This window comes from Cydia splendana, chromosome 18, assembly GCF_910591565.1.
Source record: "Cydia splendana chromosome 18, ilCydSple1.2, whole genome shotgun sequence".
In the NCBI taxonomy this organism is placed as follows: domain Eukaryota; kingdom Metazoa; phylum Arthropoda; class Insecta; order Lepidoptera; family Tortricidae; genus Cydia; species Cydia splendana.
The window spans coordinates 11703210-11722391 of NC_085977.1; the positions used below are offsets into that span (position 1 = coordinate 11703210).

The 19182-nt window shown below is 35.1% G+C and overlaps 1 protein-coding gene across 3 annotated transcripts in view; it reads left to right on the forward strand.

Moving 5' to 3' along the window:
• LOC134799087 (hypoxia-inducible factor 1-alpha-like) overlaps nt 1-19182 on the forward strand; it is a 143211-nt gene that overhangs the window by 44952 nt on the left and 79077 nt on the right. For all 3 annotated transcript variants that reach the window (XM_063771466.1, XM_063771464.1, XM_063771465.1), the window contains exons 3-6: nt 1166-1338; nt 13273-13446; nt 15490-15710; nt 17316-17422. In XM_063771466.1, the coding sequence (XP_063627536.1) occupies nt 1166-1338; nt 13273-13446; nt 15490-15710; nt 17316-17422 (675 nt within the window). The remainder of the gene's footprint in view (nt 1-1165; nt 1339-13272; nt 13447-15489; nt 15711-17315; nt 17423-19182) is intronic.

A 19182-nucleotide genomic window follows, 5' to 3' on the forward strand; every position in this document is an offset into this window, starting at 1 on the left:
GGCAGCCGCTTTCGTAAAAACTAGTGCCTACGTCAAATCATGGGATTAGTTGTTAAGCCGACCCCAGGCTCCCATGAGCCGTGGCAAAAATGCCGGGATAACGCGAGGAAGAAGAAGTAGGGTTACCAGATGACAGGAATTTTTCTGACATGTCAGGAATTTTGGCCGTTTGTCAGGAATGCGGCCGGAATATGAAAATGTCAGGAATTTTGGTGAATTAACAGACTTTCCTATTATGTACCTAAAAAGGTACAATATTCAAATGTACTTACATAAATCAAAAACAAATCTTTAAACAATGTATCAAGCATATAGGTATCTACATAGATAGAGTTAGACCAAGAAAAGTCTGCAGAGATTGAGAGAGACATAATTTAATAGAATTTTGACGTTTAAAATAACACTTGCACTGCGTCGGCTATCAAAACCAGACTTTTCTTGGTCTAACTCTATCGCTTACGGTTAGCCCCCCATCACCGATATGAAAGTCAGGAAAAATATTCGCAAATCAGGAATTTTGTCAGGAAATCCCAGATTTGGATCTGGTAACCCTATATGAATGTAGGCTCTTATTTGCCCTTTGCGGGATGAGATCTTTCCAAACTGCACTGCTCCAAGGAACTACAGTGGAACCTTGTTTGCTCCTAAACCCCTAAGCTCAAGTACAGCGCAGCGCATAACCACTCATCCTCTGCTCGAAAATGCGCAAACCTCGTGCTCTTACTGCATGCATGTTTAATAGTTACGTAGTTTACATACATACAGACATAGTGTCCACACCTTATAATTCGTAAACCTCCAGTGAGTTAAGTATTGGGGCGTTTTCTAAAATAAATATCGAAAACCTGATTCTCACAGATCATGGTGTTTTTGGGTTATTTCAACTCAGAATCACTAGCATATTCAAGTCCCAAAAATTTGTATGCAAATTGTACGTTCCTAGTGGAACGTCACTGAAAAAAAATTTCATACTAAAACGTGACGTAATGGAATGGACATTTTGGGACATCTTTTTTTAATGGTGGGATGGAGAATGCTGTCGATTCTGAGTAGAATGAGCCCAAGAACGTCCAGATTTGAAAGAATCAGGTTTTCAATATTTATTTTAGAAAACGCCCATTGTTGAAGCGGAGCTAAGTTAACCTTATGATCAACTTCTTTCCAGTCCCCAACGCTACAAAGGACCAGCCGAAGCTGGAAAACCCCAAAGGCGTGGAGGAACTGTCATCGGAGCTGTCCTACATGAAGGCTTTGGACGGCTTCGTTCTCGTGCTTTCCCAGCAAGGCGACATCGTTTACTGCAGTGAAAATATCGCCGATCACCTTGGGGTCTCACAGGTAAGATCTGTTTGTTTGTTTGTGTGTGTTTTGTGATCGTCACGAATAAAAATCTTTTATCTTTTATTTTATTAAATTAATCTTAGACTACGAAAGGGAGAGGGGAGGCCTTTTCCCAGCAGTGGGACACAGACATGGCTAACAAAAAAAATCTTGTAAGTACTAAGTAATCATGGTCTCCCTATGACTTGGATGTTTGGAAAGCGACAAGACGTCACTTTGAGTAGGGTGACCATACCTATTGTATGCAAAATGTAGTCCTGTTTATTAACCAAACGTACATAAAATAAAATACATAAACAAGGAATGAAGATAAAATTAATAACTTAAAACTAAACCTTAAAACCTAAGTACCTAACCAAACTAAAAATTCAACTAAATAAAATACCTCCCCAAATCCCCTACTTCAAGATCCCTGGTAAGATCTTAGTTACAAAGGTATATACGTAGGTACCATACTGTGTTATGCTAACTGACATTTTGTAAATCTTATTTCAAAGAGATAAGGTCGAGGGATGGTTAGAATAAAGAATTAGAACGTTGCTAAGGTACCTATTTGAAAAACTTATTAGCCAAATTCAAAACTGACACTGTGTGAAACTTCTAAAATATGATAACTTGATAAGATATGTACAGTCACCTGCAAAAGTATGTTACTTTTCGAAGGCCGCAAAAATATGTGACACGCTCTTATGGCTCTACAAATAAGATCGTGTCAGATATTTTTGCGGCCTTCGTTGTGTAACATATTATTGCAGGTGACTGTACTACCCGTAACCAAGGTTAATAATAAGTAGTTATAGTTAGGTATCTTGGTTACGGGTGAACCTATGTTCATACCTATATAGAGTTAGACCAAGAAAAATCTGCAACGATTGATAGTGTTATTTAATCGTCATAATTTCATAGAAGTTTGACGTTTAAAATAACACTAGCACTGCGTGTGCCATCAAAATCGTCGCAGACTTTTCTTGGTCTAACTCTATCCATGCACCATGTTTTAAATTTTGCTTTTTACATATTAATAAAATTCATGAGTTTTATCTAATCTATTAGTTAGGTCTACTAGAACATATCAGATGACATAACCATGGTATATTATCTTAACCAACTCCAATAATATTGATACGAGTAGATACCATCGACGCATCACATTTAAGTAAATCATAGTCGCATAGAGACAAATGGTTTTATCCACTTTAAATAGAGCACGTCCACTGATAACGGCTATCAATGGCATTAAGTGCCTACAATGTTTTCAAAAATCGTTCCTAATCCCAATATTATATTATATGGTAATGATATATTATCTCGCAAGGTTATCGGCATTTGATGCGTTAGATAGTAGGTAATAGCCGTTACGCGAATCGAATATTTATTTTAATTTGAGACAGAGGAAATAAAACTATATAGAGGTGAGAAACAAATTGCTATATACAAAATATTTTTATTATGTATTATTTATAATATTTATAAAACTTATTGATAACTAAATATTTACGGAAGAAAGTCGTGAGGATTAGGTAAGTCGTAGCATAATAGGTACAGCTTAAAATAGGACATTTTCATATCTTCACTTGAAATCAATAGCTAAATGTTATTGACACTAGTTACATGTTAATAGTTAAATGTTATTGTAGGTACCTAGGTAGGTACAGCAAAATTTTTGGCTCCGGCCTTATAATATCCTGTGCCTTTTGGAAATTTCAAAATAATTCTGATAGTTTAACTTGTTTAACTGTCGGTAGGTTACTTAGTTCAGTGCATCCACCTATTCCACATGCCAAATAGTTTAAAAAATAACCAGCATAAAACATAATCCGCGTATATAAGAATTGTATGACTGCCAAAACAAAATAAACAAATATCCAAATAGCAGTAACAAAAATACCGCGATCAAACCACGTGTCCACGCACGCAGCGCCGGCGCAAGTGGGTCGGCCTCGTGACGTCATCGCGCACGGGCCGATTAACGAATGGAATAATTCTTAATATGTATGTATATTGTATAATGGCTTAGAGGGCTTAGGACCTACCGCGACCCGCGAGCCAATTCGTTCGTCTGTTTGCCTCTTTATCGCTGGAATATGCAGCTATAGAGGGGCAGATAACGAGTTGTCGATTGTCGATGTTCGCGGTAGGCCTGTTAGTGGAACGGAATATACATACACACGTCTTGGTCAGTCTTTTATGAGTTATGACATATTAATTATTTTAAAAGAAAGTTTAGAGGCTTAACAAACAATAGGATTTATGTTTATATGTCAGAATCAATTGAATGATTCCTAGTTGTAATAATTGAATAAATAGTAAGTGTAACCATGCCACGTTTATGTATATAGGATTGTTTGAGTTACAAAATATCAATTAACACTAATGTGGAAGTAGCTGTTGTTTCCTTTTTTTCCGACGAGGACAATTACTAACTTCATTTTCTAAAATATTTGCGACGTAAACAAAATGAATCAGACAACTGAATAAAACAATACGTATGTATATCTATGCTGTTTATTTTATTTCCGTAGGTATTTGCTGAATATGTAATGAACATTTCATTTAGGTTCGGGTATTTAATTTAATACCTACTACCTAGGTTACGAATAAACAGGATAATTAAAACTGTTTTCCTATAAAGCACACAATCAATAACAGTGCTAATGGGTTATGATTCAAAGAAAGCCCTAAAATATTTTAAGTTGTAATAGGAATTCCCAATTTGCAAATTTACGCAAAACGTCTTAAATTTCTAGTTTTTTAAATAGAACGTGGTATCAATATCAAACTAAAACGTATAAAGTATAAATTATAAACGTATAATATAACGATGTCCCGCGTATTTCACCATTTAAAACGGTCTTTTCCATTTGCGTCATACATTTTGCCACGGTTAATACGCTTTCCTACTTAACATGCTTTTTTTCATGTGGTCCCTTCAGAACCTTCTTAGGCTGGTTTAACTGTAGGTACCGATTTGCACCGATTCGCGAATCTGTGCATATTAAATTATAAAGTGCATTGAGGTAATTTCGAAAGTGGAGTACTTAATTTAGAAAATAGCTATCTATAAAACCAGAAGCACTTCGTACTTTAGCAACACTTACGCTACTGCTACTGTTGTATTTTAACGGCTCAAGAATTGTACGGTCAAAGAATTTGATTTCTGTGTCACTTTAGTAATTTATCACAGTGACAATAATTGAGTTCCCTAGCGGCTTTCATCTAGATTATAGATCCTCATTGTGAAAACAAATTCCTTGACACAACTAGTCACACTTAAATATTTTTTATTAGAAAACATTAAAGACAATTAACTAGTATGGAATAGGTAATTTAAGTATGAGTAGCCTCTATTGCTTAGTTGTGTAACAACACACACGCTGAGAGAAAGCGGCATCGAAGGCATGCGATCGGAGCATTCGAGAAAATTCACAAAAGTTTTGTTAGGAAATCAGCAATGCAACCTGTTTAAGCAACATTAATATTGAACGCGGAAAATTGTCTTTACTTTAGAAATAAAAGTCCTAATGAACTAAGAGAAAATTGTTACGATATCAATGTCATTCGACCGTTTTCGCTGCGGTACAAACTTTTGACACAGACTAATATTGTCATTGGTAAGCCTCGTGGTAGATGACGTGGGATATTAACCCTCTCCATCCTACTCCGTGGTGTGCTTTTGAAAAAAAAGAGTGGAATTATCAGGAATTATGTTTAAACAACCCTTGTAAACTTCTTCCAGTTTTTTTTTACAGTCTCTTTTATCCCATTTTACTTAAGGCGACGGTAGCGGTGGGTAAAATTTCAGATTCTGTCAATTTACCCCATTTCACACACAAGCTCACTTCACGCACACTACCTCACTTTACTGGGACAGGTCAGTGACCCATCATGTTTTTTTAAGATTGGACTTTTAGTTTAGTATTGACCACTAGCCTCCTTTGAGGGTAAAAGCGTTCCATTGAAAGATGAAAGAGAAACAATGCATTTAATCTTGCTTTCCTTGTCTGTTCATGTCACACGTGACGTACCTATTTAATTCATTTGATTGTTGACTGTTTTACTACCTAATATTGCTTTGTCGAGATACGCGTTTTGTACAATTAAAGCGAATAAAACAAGATGTCATTAAGTCAGATGTAAAATGTTATTAGGGCGAGCGAAGCGAGCCCTATCACTATTCGACAATCTATGCATTCTTGTGGTACACTTTACGGAAAAACTATCGCACTGTTAGGTTTGAGATTTAACATAGTAATTTATATTCATGTCTAGATGTGTTATCAAGCATAAAAATATCATTATATAAACATAAAAAATAAATAAAAGGGTAAATAATGTGTATTACTACTAACGCCATCTGTTGGACTAATGTTAGTTATTTCTTTTTCTAACAGATGGCGTTAGTAGTGACAAGGTTAAAGGTTGTTCCGTTAAAATGCGCTGGGTTTTTGTGGCTCAATATAATTGGGTATTTGACTACTAGTAGAGAGGATATAGCCTTTGGGGTCAAAATAATTCCCACAAAGACGGGGTTTGATGTTTTTAGTTCTTTGTGTGTATCTTTATGACATACTAAAAATATATCAAAATATATTCATGCAAAACGCATTTATTGACATTTGAAATTTGAAAAATCAAAAATAATATTAAAAATCGTGTGTGGTATCAAATAACAGGAAATTACACGCTAAAAAAGATTGTGAGATTGATTTTACAAAATAAAAATAAAAAACAAAAGTAGTGGCTTAAAAACTGATTTTTTTTTCAATGTTGAAAGTTATTTTCTACACTGAAAACAAAACTAAACTATTATAGTTTTACACATCAAAATACATTGTGTAAAAGAAAAGAATATTTAATTCATGAATACTTATTTTTAATTATATTATTATAATGTGAAAAATATAGGCTCACAGGCTCTATATTTATTTAAAAGTTTTATCAATAAACTGAACGCACTTCAAAGGAGGTGATTGGCAGAATATAAAAAACAAAAAACGATTGTAGACTAGTCATCCGAATTTGCTCGATCGAATTCTTGGCCGGAAGTGAGATATTTGATATTAAAGGACTCTTTTTTTAGTATGTTGTAAATAATTCTTTAGTATGTTCTAAAACGGTGGCGCATAGCAAAAATGTTCTTATACATAAGTAATCTGCATAAAATTACCCACAAGAAAGATTCAGTACAATTTTTCGCTAGGATCAATATTCAAAGAGATATTAACGCGGGAAAGTTAACTATAATCACTTCTAAGGTCCCTTTTTTTTAGTTTTTCGTAAATAACTCGTAAACGGTGGCCAATATAAAAAAATGTTGTTAAATGTTAATAATCTACACAAAATCCTCTATAAAAAGATTCAGTACACTTTTCGCAGGGATAATTACTTAAAAAGATAATAAAGAGGGAAAGTTAATTATAATAAATTCTAAGGTTCCTTGTTTATACTTTTTCGTTAATAATTTGAAAAGTATGACTCATAGCAAAAAATACTTATACATAAATAATAAACATAAGATTTCGTACAAGAAACATATGGAACACTTTTCGATAGGATCAATATTTAAAAAAATAAAGCAGCGAGTAAGTTAATTATAATAAATTTAAAAGTCCCTTTTTAGTTTTTCGTAAATAACTTGTAAACTGTGGCCCATAGCAAAATAGGTCATACTTTACAAATTATTTACGAAAAACTAAAATAAAGTGACCTGTGAATTAATTGTTATGAACTTTCTTCCTTTAATATCGTTTCTAATATTGATCCTAGCGAAAAGTGTTCTACATGTTTCTTGTAGGAAATTTTATGTTTATTATTTATGTACAAGATTTTTTTTGCTACGAGTCATACTTTTCAAATTATTAACGAAAAAATAAAAACAAGGAACCTTAGAATTTATTATAATTAACTTTCCCTCTTTATTATCTTTTTAAATATTAATCCCGGCGAAAAGTGTACTAAATCTTATTTGTAGAGAATTTTGTGTAGATTATTAACATTTAACAACATTTTTTTATATTGGCCAATGTTTACGAGTTATTTACGTAAATCTAAAAAAAAGGGACCTTAGAAGTGATTATAATTAAATTTCCCGCGTTAATATCTCTTTGAATATTGATCCTAGCGAAAAATTGTACTGAATCTTTCTTGTGGGTAATTTTATGCAGATTACTTATGTATAAGAACATTTTTGCTATGCGCCACCGTTTTAGAACATACTAAAGAATTATTTACAACATACTAAAAAAAGAGTCCTTTAATATCAAATATCTCACTTCCGGCCAAGAATTCGATCGAGCAAATTCGGATGACTAGTCTACAATCGTTTTTTGTTTTTTATATTCTGCCAATCACCTCCTTTGAAGTGCGTTCAGTTTATTGATAAAACTTTTAAATAAATATAGAGCCTGTGAGCCTATATTTTTCATATTATAATAATATAATTAAAAATAAGTATTCATGAATTAAATATTCTTTTCTTTTACACAATGTATTTTGATGTGTAAAACTATAATAGTTTAGTTTTGTTTTCAGTGTAGAAAATAACTTTCAACAGTTTTTAAGCCACTACTTTTGTTTTTTATTTTTATTTTGTAAAATCAATCTCACAATCTTTTTTAGCGTGTAATTTCCTGTTATTTGATACCACACACGATTTTTAATATTATTTTTGATTTTTCAAATTTCAAATGTCAATAAATGCGTTTTGCATGAATATATTTTGATATATTTTTAGTATGTCATAAAGATACACACAAAGAACTAAAAACATCAAACCCCGTCTTTGTGGGAATTATTTTGACCCTCACCTACAAGTTTTCATACAACTCCTCTACTATACCTATACTAGTCAAATGAGTTTCTTTTTTCGAACTGTCAAAACGAATTGCTACTATGGAATTTATATGAAACACTAGCATGTGACGTCACAAGCAAATTACCTACTCTTTATAGTTATGTTATCGGGGTTTAAAATAGAAATTGTGACTAAAAATAACTGCTATCTACCTTTATCTATTAATCTTCTGGTGCTTTATTTCTTGCATGGTGTAAAATAATTTATCTTAAGTACAGTCAAATACCCTATTCGTAGGTAATCATAATTAATTATGGGTGAAATTTAATACGTGACTATATATTTTTTGATTGAATCGATAATCGTTTTTACTGCTATGGCGGTTAAAATCACACGTGATTGATTTCGAAATTGCGGCAGTAATGCAGTTGGCAGTAATATCAGCGCGATATTACTGTCTTACTGTTTCAAATGCCAAAATCGATTTCGCTGCCAGGGTTTTTGACATTCGAGGCAATAATGTAGTCGGCAGTAATATTGCAGTCAGCAGCAGTATTGTAGCGCGCAAATGTCGAAATCGATATCGCTGCCAGGATTTTTGATATTTGCGGTAGTAATGCAGTCGGCAGTAATATTGCTGTTAGCAGCAGTATTGCAGCGCGATAGTACTGCCTTATATAATGTTTCAAATGCCAAAATTGATGTCGCTGCCAGGGTTTTTGACATTTGCGGTAGTAATGCAGTCGACAGTAATATCGCAGTCGGCAGCAATATTGCAGCGCGATATTACTGGCTTACTGTTTCAAAAGACAAAATCGATGTCACTGCCAGGGTTTATGACATTTGCGACAGTAATGTAGTCTGCAGTAATATTGCAATCCGCAGCAGTATTGCAGCGCGACATTACTACCTTACTGTTGCAAATGTCAAAATTGATGTCGCTGCCAGTATTATTGACATTTGTAGTAATATAGTCGGCATTAATATCGCAGTCGGCAGCAGTATTGCAGCGCGATATTACTGCCTTATCGTTTCAAATGTCAACATCGATGTCGCTTTCCACTCTGGACGACCGGCTAAAGCAAGACAGAGGCAGAGGGCCCTTTTTATCCACCCTTCTATCGGGTGGCAGAACTTCCCACTTCCCAGGAGCCGTGGGAATGTTTCTTCCCAACAGCTCTCCACAAGCTGCCCTGCGTTGACTGATTGTACTGGTCCATCAGCACGCGATGGGGTTGTCACATCGCTACGCCCATATTCATGTCTACCGGTCAAGAAGCTATAGGTGCTCCGGACATTTGTAAGGCTTGCTCGGAGTTAAACTATTAAATATAAGTACCTATTGATATAATATAATACAAACACTCTTGATATAATATTTATTTATAGAAGCCCTTATATCATATCATATAATTTTTAGAGTTCCGTACCTCAAAAGGAAAAATACGGAACCCTTATAGGATCACTTTTGTTGTCCGTCCGTCTGTCTACTAAGACCTTTTATCTCGGGAACGCGTGGATGTATCGAGTTGAAATTAAAAGCATAACTTAGGTCCTAAAAGCTGTGAAAAATTTAAACTTCTAAGAGTTGTAAGTCATCGGAAAAAAAGATACGGCCGTTTACGCCGCAAAAAAAATATATTTCGAAACTCTCAAAGGAATCAAAATGTACTTATAAAGGGGCCCACTGACGGACTTCGCCGGACGATATCAGCCGGTCAGTTAAACGCAAAATTTGACAGCTCCGAACAACTGACAGGTTGATATCGTCCGGCGAACTGGTAATCTGTGGGCCCTCTTAAGTATGGTAATTCCCGTTGATCTAGAATTTCTAGAACTATGAAATTTGGCAAGTAGGTAATATCGTCACTACAAGTACTGGGAAAATATTTGAAAACTATTTTTTTTGTAAATAAATTAATAAATACGTTAAATTTGTACGGGACCCTCGGCGGGCGAGTCCGACTCGCACTTGTCCGGTTTTTTAAGATGAATTATTCTCTTATTAAAAACTACCTTAGTAATTATAACTATATAGGTAGAAAAATTCCGCGAGCCCTTACAAAGCTCTGCTTTTTGCTAGTTTACTACTCTATACGGTTTTTCATAAGGTGCAAAATCCATTCAATAGGAATTTAAATAAATAAAGTTTCAGCAGGGTGGCAATTCCATTTTGGCGGATAAAGCGAAACAGAATAGTTCTATCGAACCTGCTTACAAATTTTCACGAGAATCAGTTGAGAAATGTGATCTGCAAAGGAGAACATACAAAAGCATTTTTGCCCAAGCTGAAACGGAGACCTTTGCTAACGCTCGGCCAATGATGGTTTAGGTACACCTATAAAAAATGGTTGTCCCTGCTGTAATTTTAATATCTTTATATTTCAACCGGTATAGTTTTACCTTCAAAAATAATCGGTATCGCTAAACAATAGCGGTACCTTACTACTTATACGTTCACGAAATCGGTATCTGCATAACTTGATTGTTAGTAAACTAACCTGAAAAATAATCTCAAAATCACCGAAACATTTATGTACAGTCACCTGCAATAATATGTTACGTCATTAGCGCCAACTTTGCCTCCAGGGAAACTTTGCCCAAAACGACAAATTTAAACAAATTCGTTAATGTAGAAAAAATATAATAGTTATGGCCACCCTGCTATTTTTAGTAGAATATAGGTTATATTTCTGACAAAACTATATACCAAACTTGTGCATAACTTGACTTGGGAATTTTGATTTGAGCGAGTTGTCTAATATAGGGTATATTTCGGCGGGCAAAAAATTTATAAATAATAAATGCAAGTAGAAAAAATTGAGAACCCTTTGACAAATATTTCCGGGTTTGAGTTATAACACATGAAGCATAGATTATGTCTATTGAGATTTAAACTAAAAAGGCCTAAATACACAAAAGTTTTAGCGGTGGGCAAAGTAATCCGGTAATTTGGCATCCATACCAACATTGCCCACCACCAAAAACGGATTAGGGTTGTCACTTTCATCTAATTTACCCAACTTCGCAAGTAAAAGAAGGTTATGTTTGTACACTAAAATAAGTTTATAAATATATACTGTATTTAATTTGTCTTATTATCCTTTATTTAGATGTTTTATCCCGTTAACGAATGAAAAACACAACAAAAATCATATTTTTGGCCATTAAACTATTGTAACAGATTTTCTCAAAAGTGACAACCCTAGCCTTTGTAAAATGCTTAGGCGAGCCTTATTTGGAAATGGGCAAAAACGGGTAGGCAACATTGCCCAGCAAATTTATTTTAAAGTTTTTACACTTATCGCTAAGTTATTAACAGGGAATGGTAGGATTGCCCAAAACCTTTAAGTGATCCTTAGACATCATCATCATACGAGCTGTATTTGAATACCAAATTGACGTGGGCAATGTTGGCGAAAACCCCGGATATCTTTGCCCGCCCTCTAAAACGCAAAAAAATGGGTAAAAAATATATTTTTTTCAAATAAACTGATGCGTTTGATCACAATGGACGTGCTGAGCAAAAAAAGTCATATGTGATGTTTGTTGAGAAATTCGTTTTAAAAAAAAAGCGGGCAAAGTTGGTGATAATGACGGTACCTACTCTTCGAACGCCGCACAAATATGTGACATGTTCTTATGGTTCTACAAATAAGATCGTGTCAGATATTTTTGCGGCCTTCGTTGTGTAACATAAATTGCAGGCGACTGTACATTTGGAATAATTATTTTATTTAGTTTCAACGAAAGTTTCAAGTTTAGTACGAAAATACTTCAGATATGCAATATGCACAAAATGTAGACCTAATCGAAATAAAACATTGCTTTTTATAGGTAATTTATAAAACATTCGATACATAGGTATACATAACAATAACTAGAGCGCCATTGGCCTGTAAGCTTCATCTCGGTCTCCAAAGCCGCAAAAACTCGCTAGTACTTTCAGAGAACAGCACGTACACGCATTATACATATAGACGGAACGAACGGCATAATCATTATCATTTATTCGTCGCAATCCATGGTATTACAGATCTAGGTACAAGACTTTCAGGTATTACTTATACGAATTACATAACTCTTCCTGTTAATAGGCAATATTTTAAGATAAAACTTGTATAATATAATACAAGATTACAATTGTCATCAAAATTCATTGACGTACAGAAGTCAAATACGTTTTTAAACTGACGCAAAATGATACCAGCATAATAAAAAATTATCCCAATCAGTAAAGATGAGTCTTTAAACTTTTTTCATTTTAAGCGAGTTTTGAAGGAACATAATACTTAAATTCGACTGTAATCGTATTGTTTTAAGATAGTTTACTGCGGTTTTCAACCATTATAACAGCAAATCAAATTTAAATGAGACGAAGGCAGATATTTATGTACCCTATTTTTTGAAATACAATTTATCTACTGGTATACTTTCTCGTGTGCGTATATGATTTAATGTCAATATAATTGTCAAAAGCAAGAAAATCAAGCTGTCATTTTCATTTGAAGAAGTACACGTGTGCTCCGGTGTAGCCCCAACGGGCATCTGACTTGAAGAAGAATTTTGAGTGATGTCGTCAATGTATGGAAATTGTTCGAAAGTTTACATTTGAGATTGAATTTCTGTGTTGTCTTTGTGAGTAAAAATATAAATCGACAATAAATTGGTAGCTGAATTATCTAGCTTTCAGAATCATACAATAATTCAATTACTGTCAAAGACAAAATTGTTTTGCTTCTGTCTCAAACGGAACTCCATATTTTGATTTTTTGATACTTTTAGTGTCGATTTGTAGAGAATAACAGCAAATTAAAAATATAATGGCACAAAGAGTCGGTACACGGTTTCTTCGTGAACAAATTTACGTGTAATTTAATGCAATTATTAAACACTTATTGAACAAATTATGGTTACAAAGTGAGGTCTAAATCGAAAACGTCATATACCGGCCCCTTAACCTAATTATTTAAAAACGTAGTCAAAATGCAGAAATTATCATTTAGATCTCGCTTCCTGCTAATGAATATTTACTTATCTACTCAGTAAAATTTTAAAATGATGCAAAATCTAGATTTAAAAAAAAATTAAAAGAGGGCTGGTATTTCAATTTATTATTCAACAATTTTTTTTTTCAGATGGAAATAATGGGCCAGAGCGTGTTCGAGTTCAGCCACCCCTGCGACCATGACGAGATTCGCGAGGCGCTGCGGTCAAACGGTCAACAAGGTCGGCGCGACCTTCTGCTCCGTCTCAAGTGTACCCTCACTAGCAAGGGGCGGAATGTGCATCTCAAGTCCGCTTCTTTCAAGGTTCGTTATCCTAGTCTAACCCAACTAGAAAAAAAAGTTTAGAGGATGAAAATAGAAAGTTCAGCCACCCCCGCGACCACGACAAGATTCGCTAAGCACTGCGCTTCTGGTTAGCAAGACGAGAAAAAAAGGGCGCGTTTTGTCCCAGATTCACTGAAGATAGAAATGGTTAATAAGATGAGAATAGAGGGTTTAGTAGCCTGCGAAAAGGAAGCGGAAAGCCGAAAGGCTTGACAGTGAACCTCGGGTAGAATTAGTTATTCCGAAAGAAAAGCAGTAACATACAATTTAATAATACTAATGAGAAGGTAACCACGAAAAAAGTAAGTATCTATTACGTTGCAATCACATTAACGCCTGCACTTTAGTTTAATCACTTAAATCCTTACCAATATAAAGAATAAGCTGATTGAAACTATGGCTGGCTCATTCCTAGGCAAAAGAATAGGCATAGCTATTCAGCGTGGGAATGTAGCCAGCCTTATGGGCATCCTTCCTCAGGGGACAGATTTAGAAGACTTATGATAGTTTTACTTATTTATTTTATTAGTTTTAATTTATTTAGTATATACCTAATGTTAATAATAGTTTATTATAGGTATCTTATTCCGTTTAGTTAAACAAATAACATCAAGCCCTTAGAAACGAACTTACATACATTGTTCCAAATTAATCACCGCGAAAACACAATAAGTAGGGATGTACCGACTAGTCGCCGACTAGTCGGGAAAGCCGACTATCCGGCCACATTTGTAGTCGGCGATTAGTCGGCGACTAGTCGGCAAAAATGGCCGACTAGTCGGCACTTTATTAGTGAAAGAAAAACAGAAAAAAAAATCAACAGTCAATATTTATCATATGTTTCATGTCTATTTTACTAAAATACCTATTCAGGCTGCAAACGAAAACTTTTGTTCATATAATTGACCGTTTGATCGTTATCGTACCTATGTTGGTGGGCTGGAGTTTTCCTCTACAGGTCGCACTCAACTGATTCTCGTGTAATGTCAAGGGCAAGTTCGATAATAAAATCATTTTATTATTATTCAGTTTTTGGTTTTTTTTTATGGTGGAGCCATAGGGAACTATTATTGTTATTGCAAAATTTAGAGACTTAGACAGGGCACGTTGCTCGTAAAGACGCTGACCACAGGGGATAGGTTCTTAACTGGCGACTACGTACGGGAAATATAGCCTTGGAAATACTCCTACAAGCTGTACTGACGGTCTGCTCAGGATCGCAAAATAAAAGAAAGACAGAAATTGAACCTGTACGAGTAGAGAATAACTTTTAGTCAAGCTAATATGATGAATAGCGCAATCAAAGGAGCAAAACTATTGTTTTTCACCAGAACTTATACGAAACTAACGATCTGGCCGACTAGCCGACTAGTCGGCCGACTAATCGGCCACTCGAGCGCCGATTAGTCGGCTAGTCGGCCAAATCAATAGTCGGTACATCACTAACAATAAGTCGTTACTCCAATATCCGAGCCCTTTGTCTTGTGCCCTAAATCGATTACTCGTTAGTAATTTTAAATATTTCCGCGTTGCGTTTGCTTCTAGAGAATTCTTTGAAAGTTGTGATTATTGTTTTCGCTAATTGTACCAAAATATTTAACAGCATAGTGTCAAAACTTGTTTTGAAACATTGTATAAAGTAGGTTAGGCATGTAACTAATTAATAAATTGGATGAAATAACAATGCACAGGTGTTCTAAATGCATTTAAATGAATGAAACTTAAGTACCTAAATAAAAGAAATATTTATTGGTGACATCAGCTCTTTATTAGTGTAATTTAATTAATTTAAATAATACATCTTATAAAAAAACTACCAAAGAAAATTCTAATTAATAATAATTAAATTAACTAATTAATACTTATACTATTAATTGCCTTCCATAAAATGTTAACACTGAATAATATCAATTCTTACTTCGCAGTTAAGCTGCTGCCTTGCATCGTTGCATTGAAATAATTGTTACCTACTTTGAATTACAAATTATCAATGTTACCACTACAAGTTCTATCTCATTTCAGGTTATCCACGTAACGGGCCACATGCTGGTTCCCCCAGAGACCAAAAAATCCGAGAAGTCGGAAGGTGAAGACAAGAAAGACGAGAATTGTGTCAAGTTGCCTTCGCTGGTCGCGGTGGGCCGTCCCATACCCCACCCGTCTAACATAGAGATACCGCTGGACAGCAAGACTTTCCTGACCAAACACAGCCTGGATATGAAGTTCACATACATTGATGAAACGTAAGTTTACATCTCTCCTCCTCGCGTCGTGTTCCCATTGCTGAGGGTCGTGAATTCTCCGTGGAATCAGCTTCTCTTTGACGGTGTCCCGCCATCTGTGCCTGTCCTTAGCATCGTGAAGCGCGACATGCAGTTGGGTGTCCAGGGTAGAACGGACTTGGTCTGCCCACCTTGGGCTACGGCCTCAGGTCGTAAGTTTACATACTTGTTCTTAAGGTTGGTATTCCACTTGTCTAGTTTCATGGTCCAATGTGCATTGCGTCTCACTCTCTCACTAAGCATAATGTGAACGCAAATACAAGTGGAATACCACCCTAAGCTAGTCTTTCGAGTTACTAATCGACAAGAAATCCACCAAACTGCGCCCGCTACCTATATCTTGACAGCAAGTGTTTGACAGCTGCCCAAAGGGGCCCACTGATTAACAGTCCGCCGGACGGTATCGGCCTGTCAGTTGTTCAGAACTGTCAAAATTTTGTTCTAACTGACAAGCCGATACCGTCCGGCGGACTGTTAATCAGTGGGCCCCTTTAGACCGCTTAGACGACATGTGAGTTTGCTTATCTTTTGTTTCCATCTTATTTCACACATATTTGCAATACTACCTATTGCATGAAAAAATATTAAAAAAATACATGTAATATGTATGTATTCACGCATTCAAAGATTTCTAAAACTCTTGACTTGTAAATATTCCGCCATCTTTGTGTAAATGTTGAAACTACGTCGGCATTAGTTCCTTAGACGGCTACAATACACACCATTACCTTATCACTACAAAAGGTGGCGCTGTAAAAAATATCCGAAAGCCGCCTTACCTGACCAAGTTAAAGAGGCCACTGAACTCCAATGCGCGCGTTTAACACAGCGCTTCCATACACGGCCGGGCAATATCAACAAAAATATCACCTTCAAATGTATTTTGTAGGTTAAACATGAGTGATTTCGCGGTTTTGTACATAGTCCGAGATAAACTTACGGGTGTCGGTATTGTTTTATGTTTTAAAGTGCTGTGGTGTGTATAGTTTCTGTGTAGTCATAAAAGTGTTTGTGTAAGTTAATCCTTAAAGGATAGTGTTTTTGTTCCTGGATTTGGCAAAAATGGCGGGATATTTGAACAACTTTGTAAGTTTAGTACAATAGCGAGTCGATATCCTTGTCTTAATCAAAATATCGTTTGAATTAGTTAGATATCTGATGTGAAGGGACTGAAGGGAGTGGCATTACTCTTAGCTAGGTCATGCAAGGTCATCTACCGGTAAATCACAACATTCATAACCTAAACATAGGAAGTCTGGCCTCATTTGCGAGTGACCTTCACGAAGGATGTAGGACTTTTCTTGTGTTCCAAACGAAATATTTATTTCATTTTAAAACTTTTTCTTTTAACTTTGACAGATCTGGGTTGTATTTCTCTGTTTTGTTGTACTTTAACCCTCTTATCAGAAATAAAATAACATTATATTTTTGTTTTTTTTTCTTGATACAGAATATTTAGGACTGTGAAGTGACAATAATGAGGCTAGAATTATGTTAATTGTTTTTGTACTTTTTAGTAAATAAAATGGGATTGAAATTCTTTTAAAAAAATTTTTTCTTTTACAGTCTGACGAAAACGCTGGGGTTCGGCAAGGACGAGTTGGTGGGTCATTCCCTTTACGACTACCACCACTCGGCTGATTGCGCATCGTTGGTTCATCAATTCAAATCACGTAAGTGTTTTAATTAGAGTTTTCTATTGCATACCACGCCTTACCTATAATTCCATATGCAATACAACACCGTTTAGAATTGAATATTATTAATAAACCGGTTTTTACTACTTACAATAAATAGAACATTTGACCTTGCACTAAGTCGTTTGTTAATCGATATTCGTTTCATTCGAACGTTCCAGTAGGTAAAGTATCATTCTGACCTACTTTTGATTTGAAATCATAGCTCTGAATACGTGGGACGCCTTAGTAGCTCTTTCGGTGACCTACTTTTAAATAGGTACTTATTAGAGTAAATCTTGAACATTCTATTATAATTGAATGTGGTCTACAAAATATCGTTTTTAAGGTCCAGTTATTTCAAACTGTTCAAACATTGACTAAACTACTGTAAACTTAGCACATGTACGACTTAAACTAAATCGGAAGATTTTTTATTCGTTTACCTATATTACGCAAAGACTAAAAGTAGAATTTATCTACTCGACGTGTGATATCGATTACAGTTCTTTTTTCAAACGATTTCGTCAGCGGAAATTTCGTGTAATTAGACTAATTAGGTCAATGGTTACAACGCCCTCTGTGATACAGCGTTGAAACTGTCATACAACGCTGAGCGAATGTATTCACCGTGTTTATATCTCGTTCTTCGGAAACTTAGTCGACTGTCGCAGTGTTCGCCAGATGGCAGCACTTGTATGAAAACAGATAATCTATCTGCAGTATTTTCGCTGAAGGATGAAAGAATGTGTGTGTGAATATGTTTGATCCGCGTACTGTATAGTCGACGTCAAAGATATGTTTACACTTTTGCACCTTACTCCCTTGTAATAAGGCGTAAAATGTAAACATATCTTTGACGTCGACTGTACAGTAACATCATACACATAGGATTATTAGTAAGACGTACAGAGTAATATATTGTCGGCAGGCCTTGTAATGAGATGACAGCTGAACGCGTGGAAGCCTTTATTAGCGATTGTGATGATGATGAAAAATCTAGTTACTGCGTACATAGCGCGGAGCGCCATAATCTTTTAATATAGATTATGATAAAAGAAGCATGTTGTTTATCAATTGATTATGTTTACACGTGCGTTATTTTTCTTCATAACTTCCTCCAATCTTAGATAGTACCAGTCATAGTCATGGCGGTTCTCTGTTGGTTTGATCTCCGCTTGTATTATACATGTTTTATTCATGTTTCACTCAGTATTTTTTTTTTCTTAGCCCGTTATAATGTCCCACTACTGGCCAAAGGCCTCTTCCCTTGATATCCACGACTTAGACGGCTTCATCAGTATCTGGCCGGAAAAAGCACAACAACTCAGAAAATAAATTTGATTATTTATATCAAAAGTAAAAACCGGTCAAGTCCGAGACGAATTGTCACCCATTTTTTTACAATTTTAAGTTATACAACAAAGTATGTAAGATTATAATTATAAATTGGTAATGTGACGACGCCTATAACAAACACAACTTTATATCGTCCTATTAGCGTTTCTAGGATATAAATAGAAATTAATAAATTGGATAGGATAGAAATTAAAGTACTTAATCAACTCGGTAGTGAATGTTTTTATTCCATTTTCTAAGGAATTTATTTCAGTGGCGTAACATGAAGACGATACGCGTAATTGTTTTTTTATCCGAAGCTATTTTAGCACACTTGGCCGATGGCCACACCTTCCATTGACGACGCTATTATTTTTCTCATTTTATTTGTTACATTGTAACCACTAAAAAATAAAAGA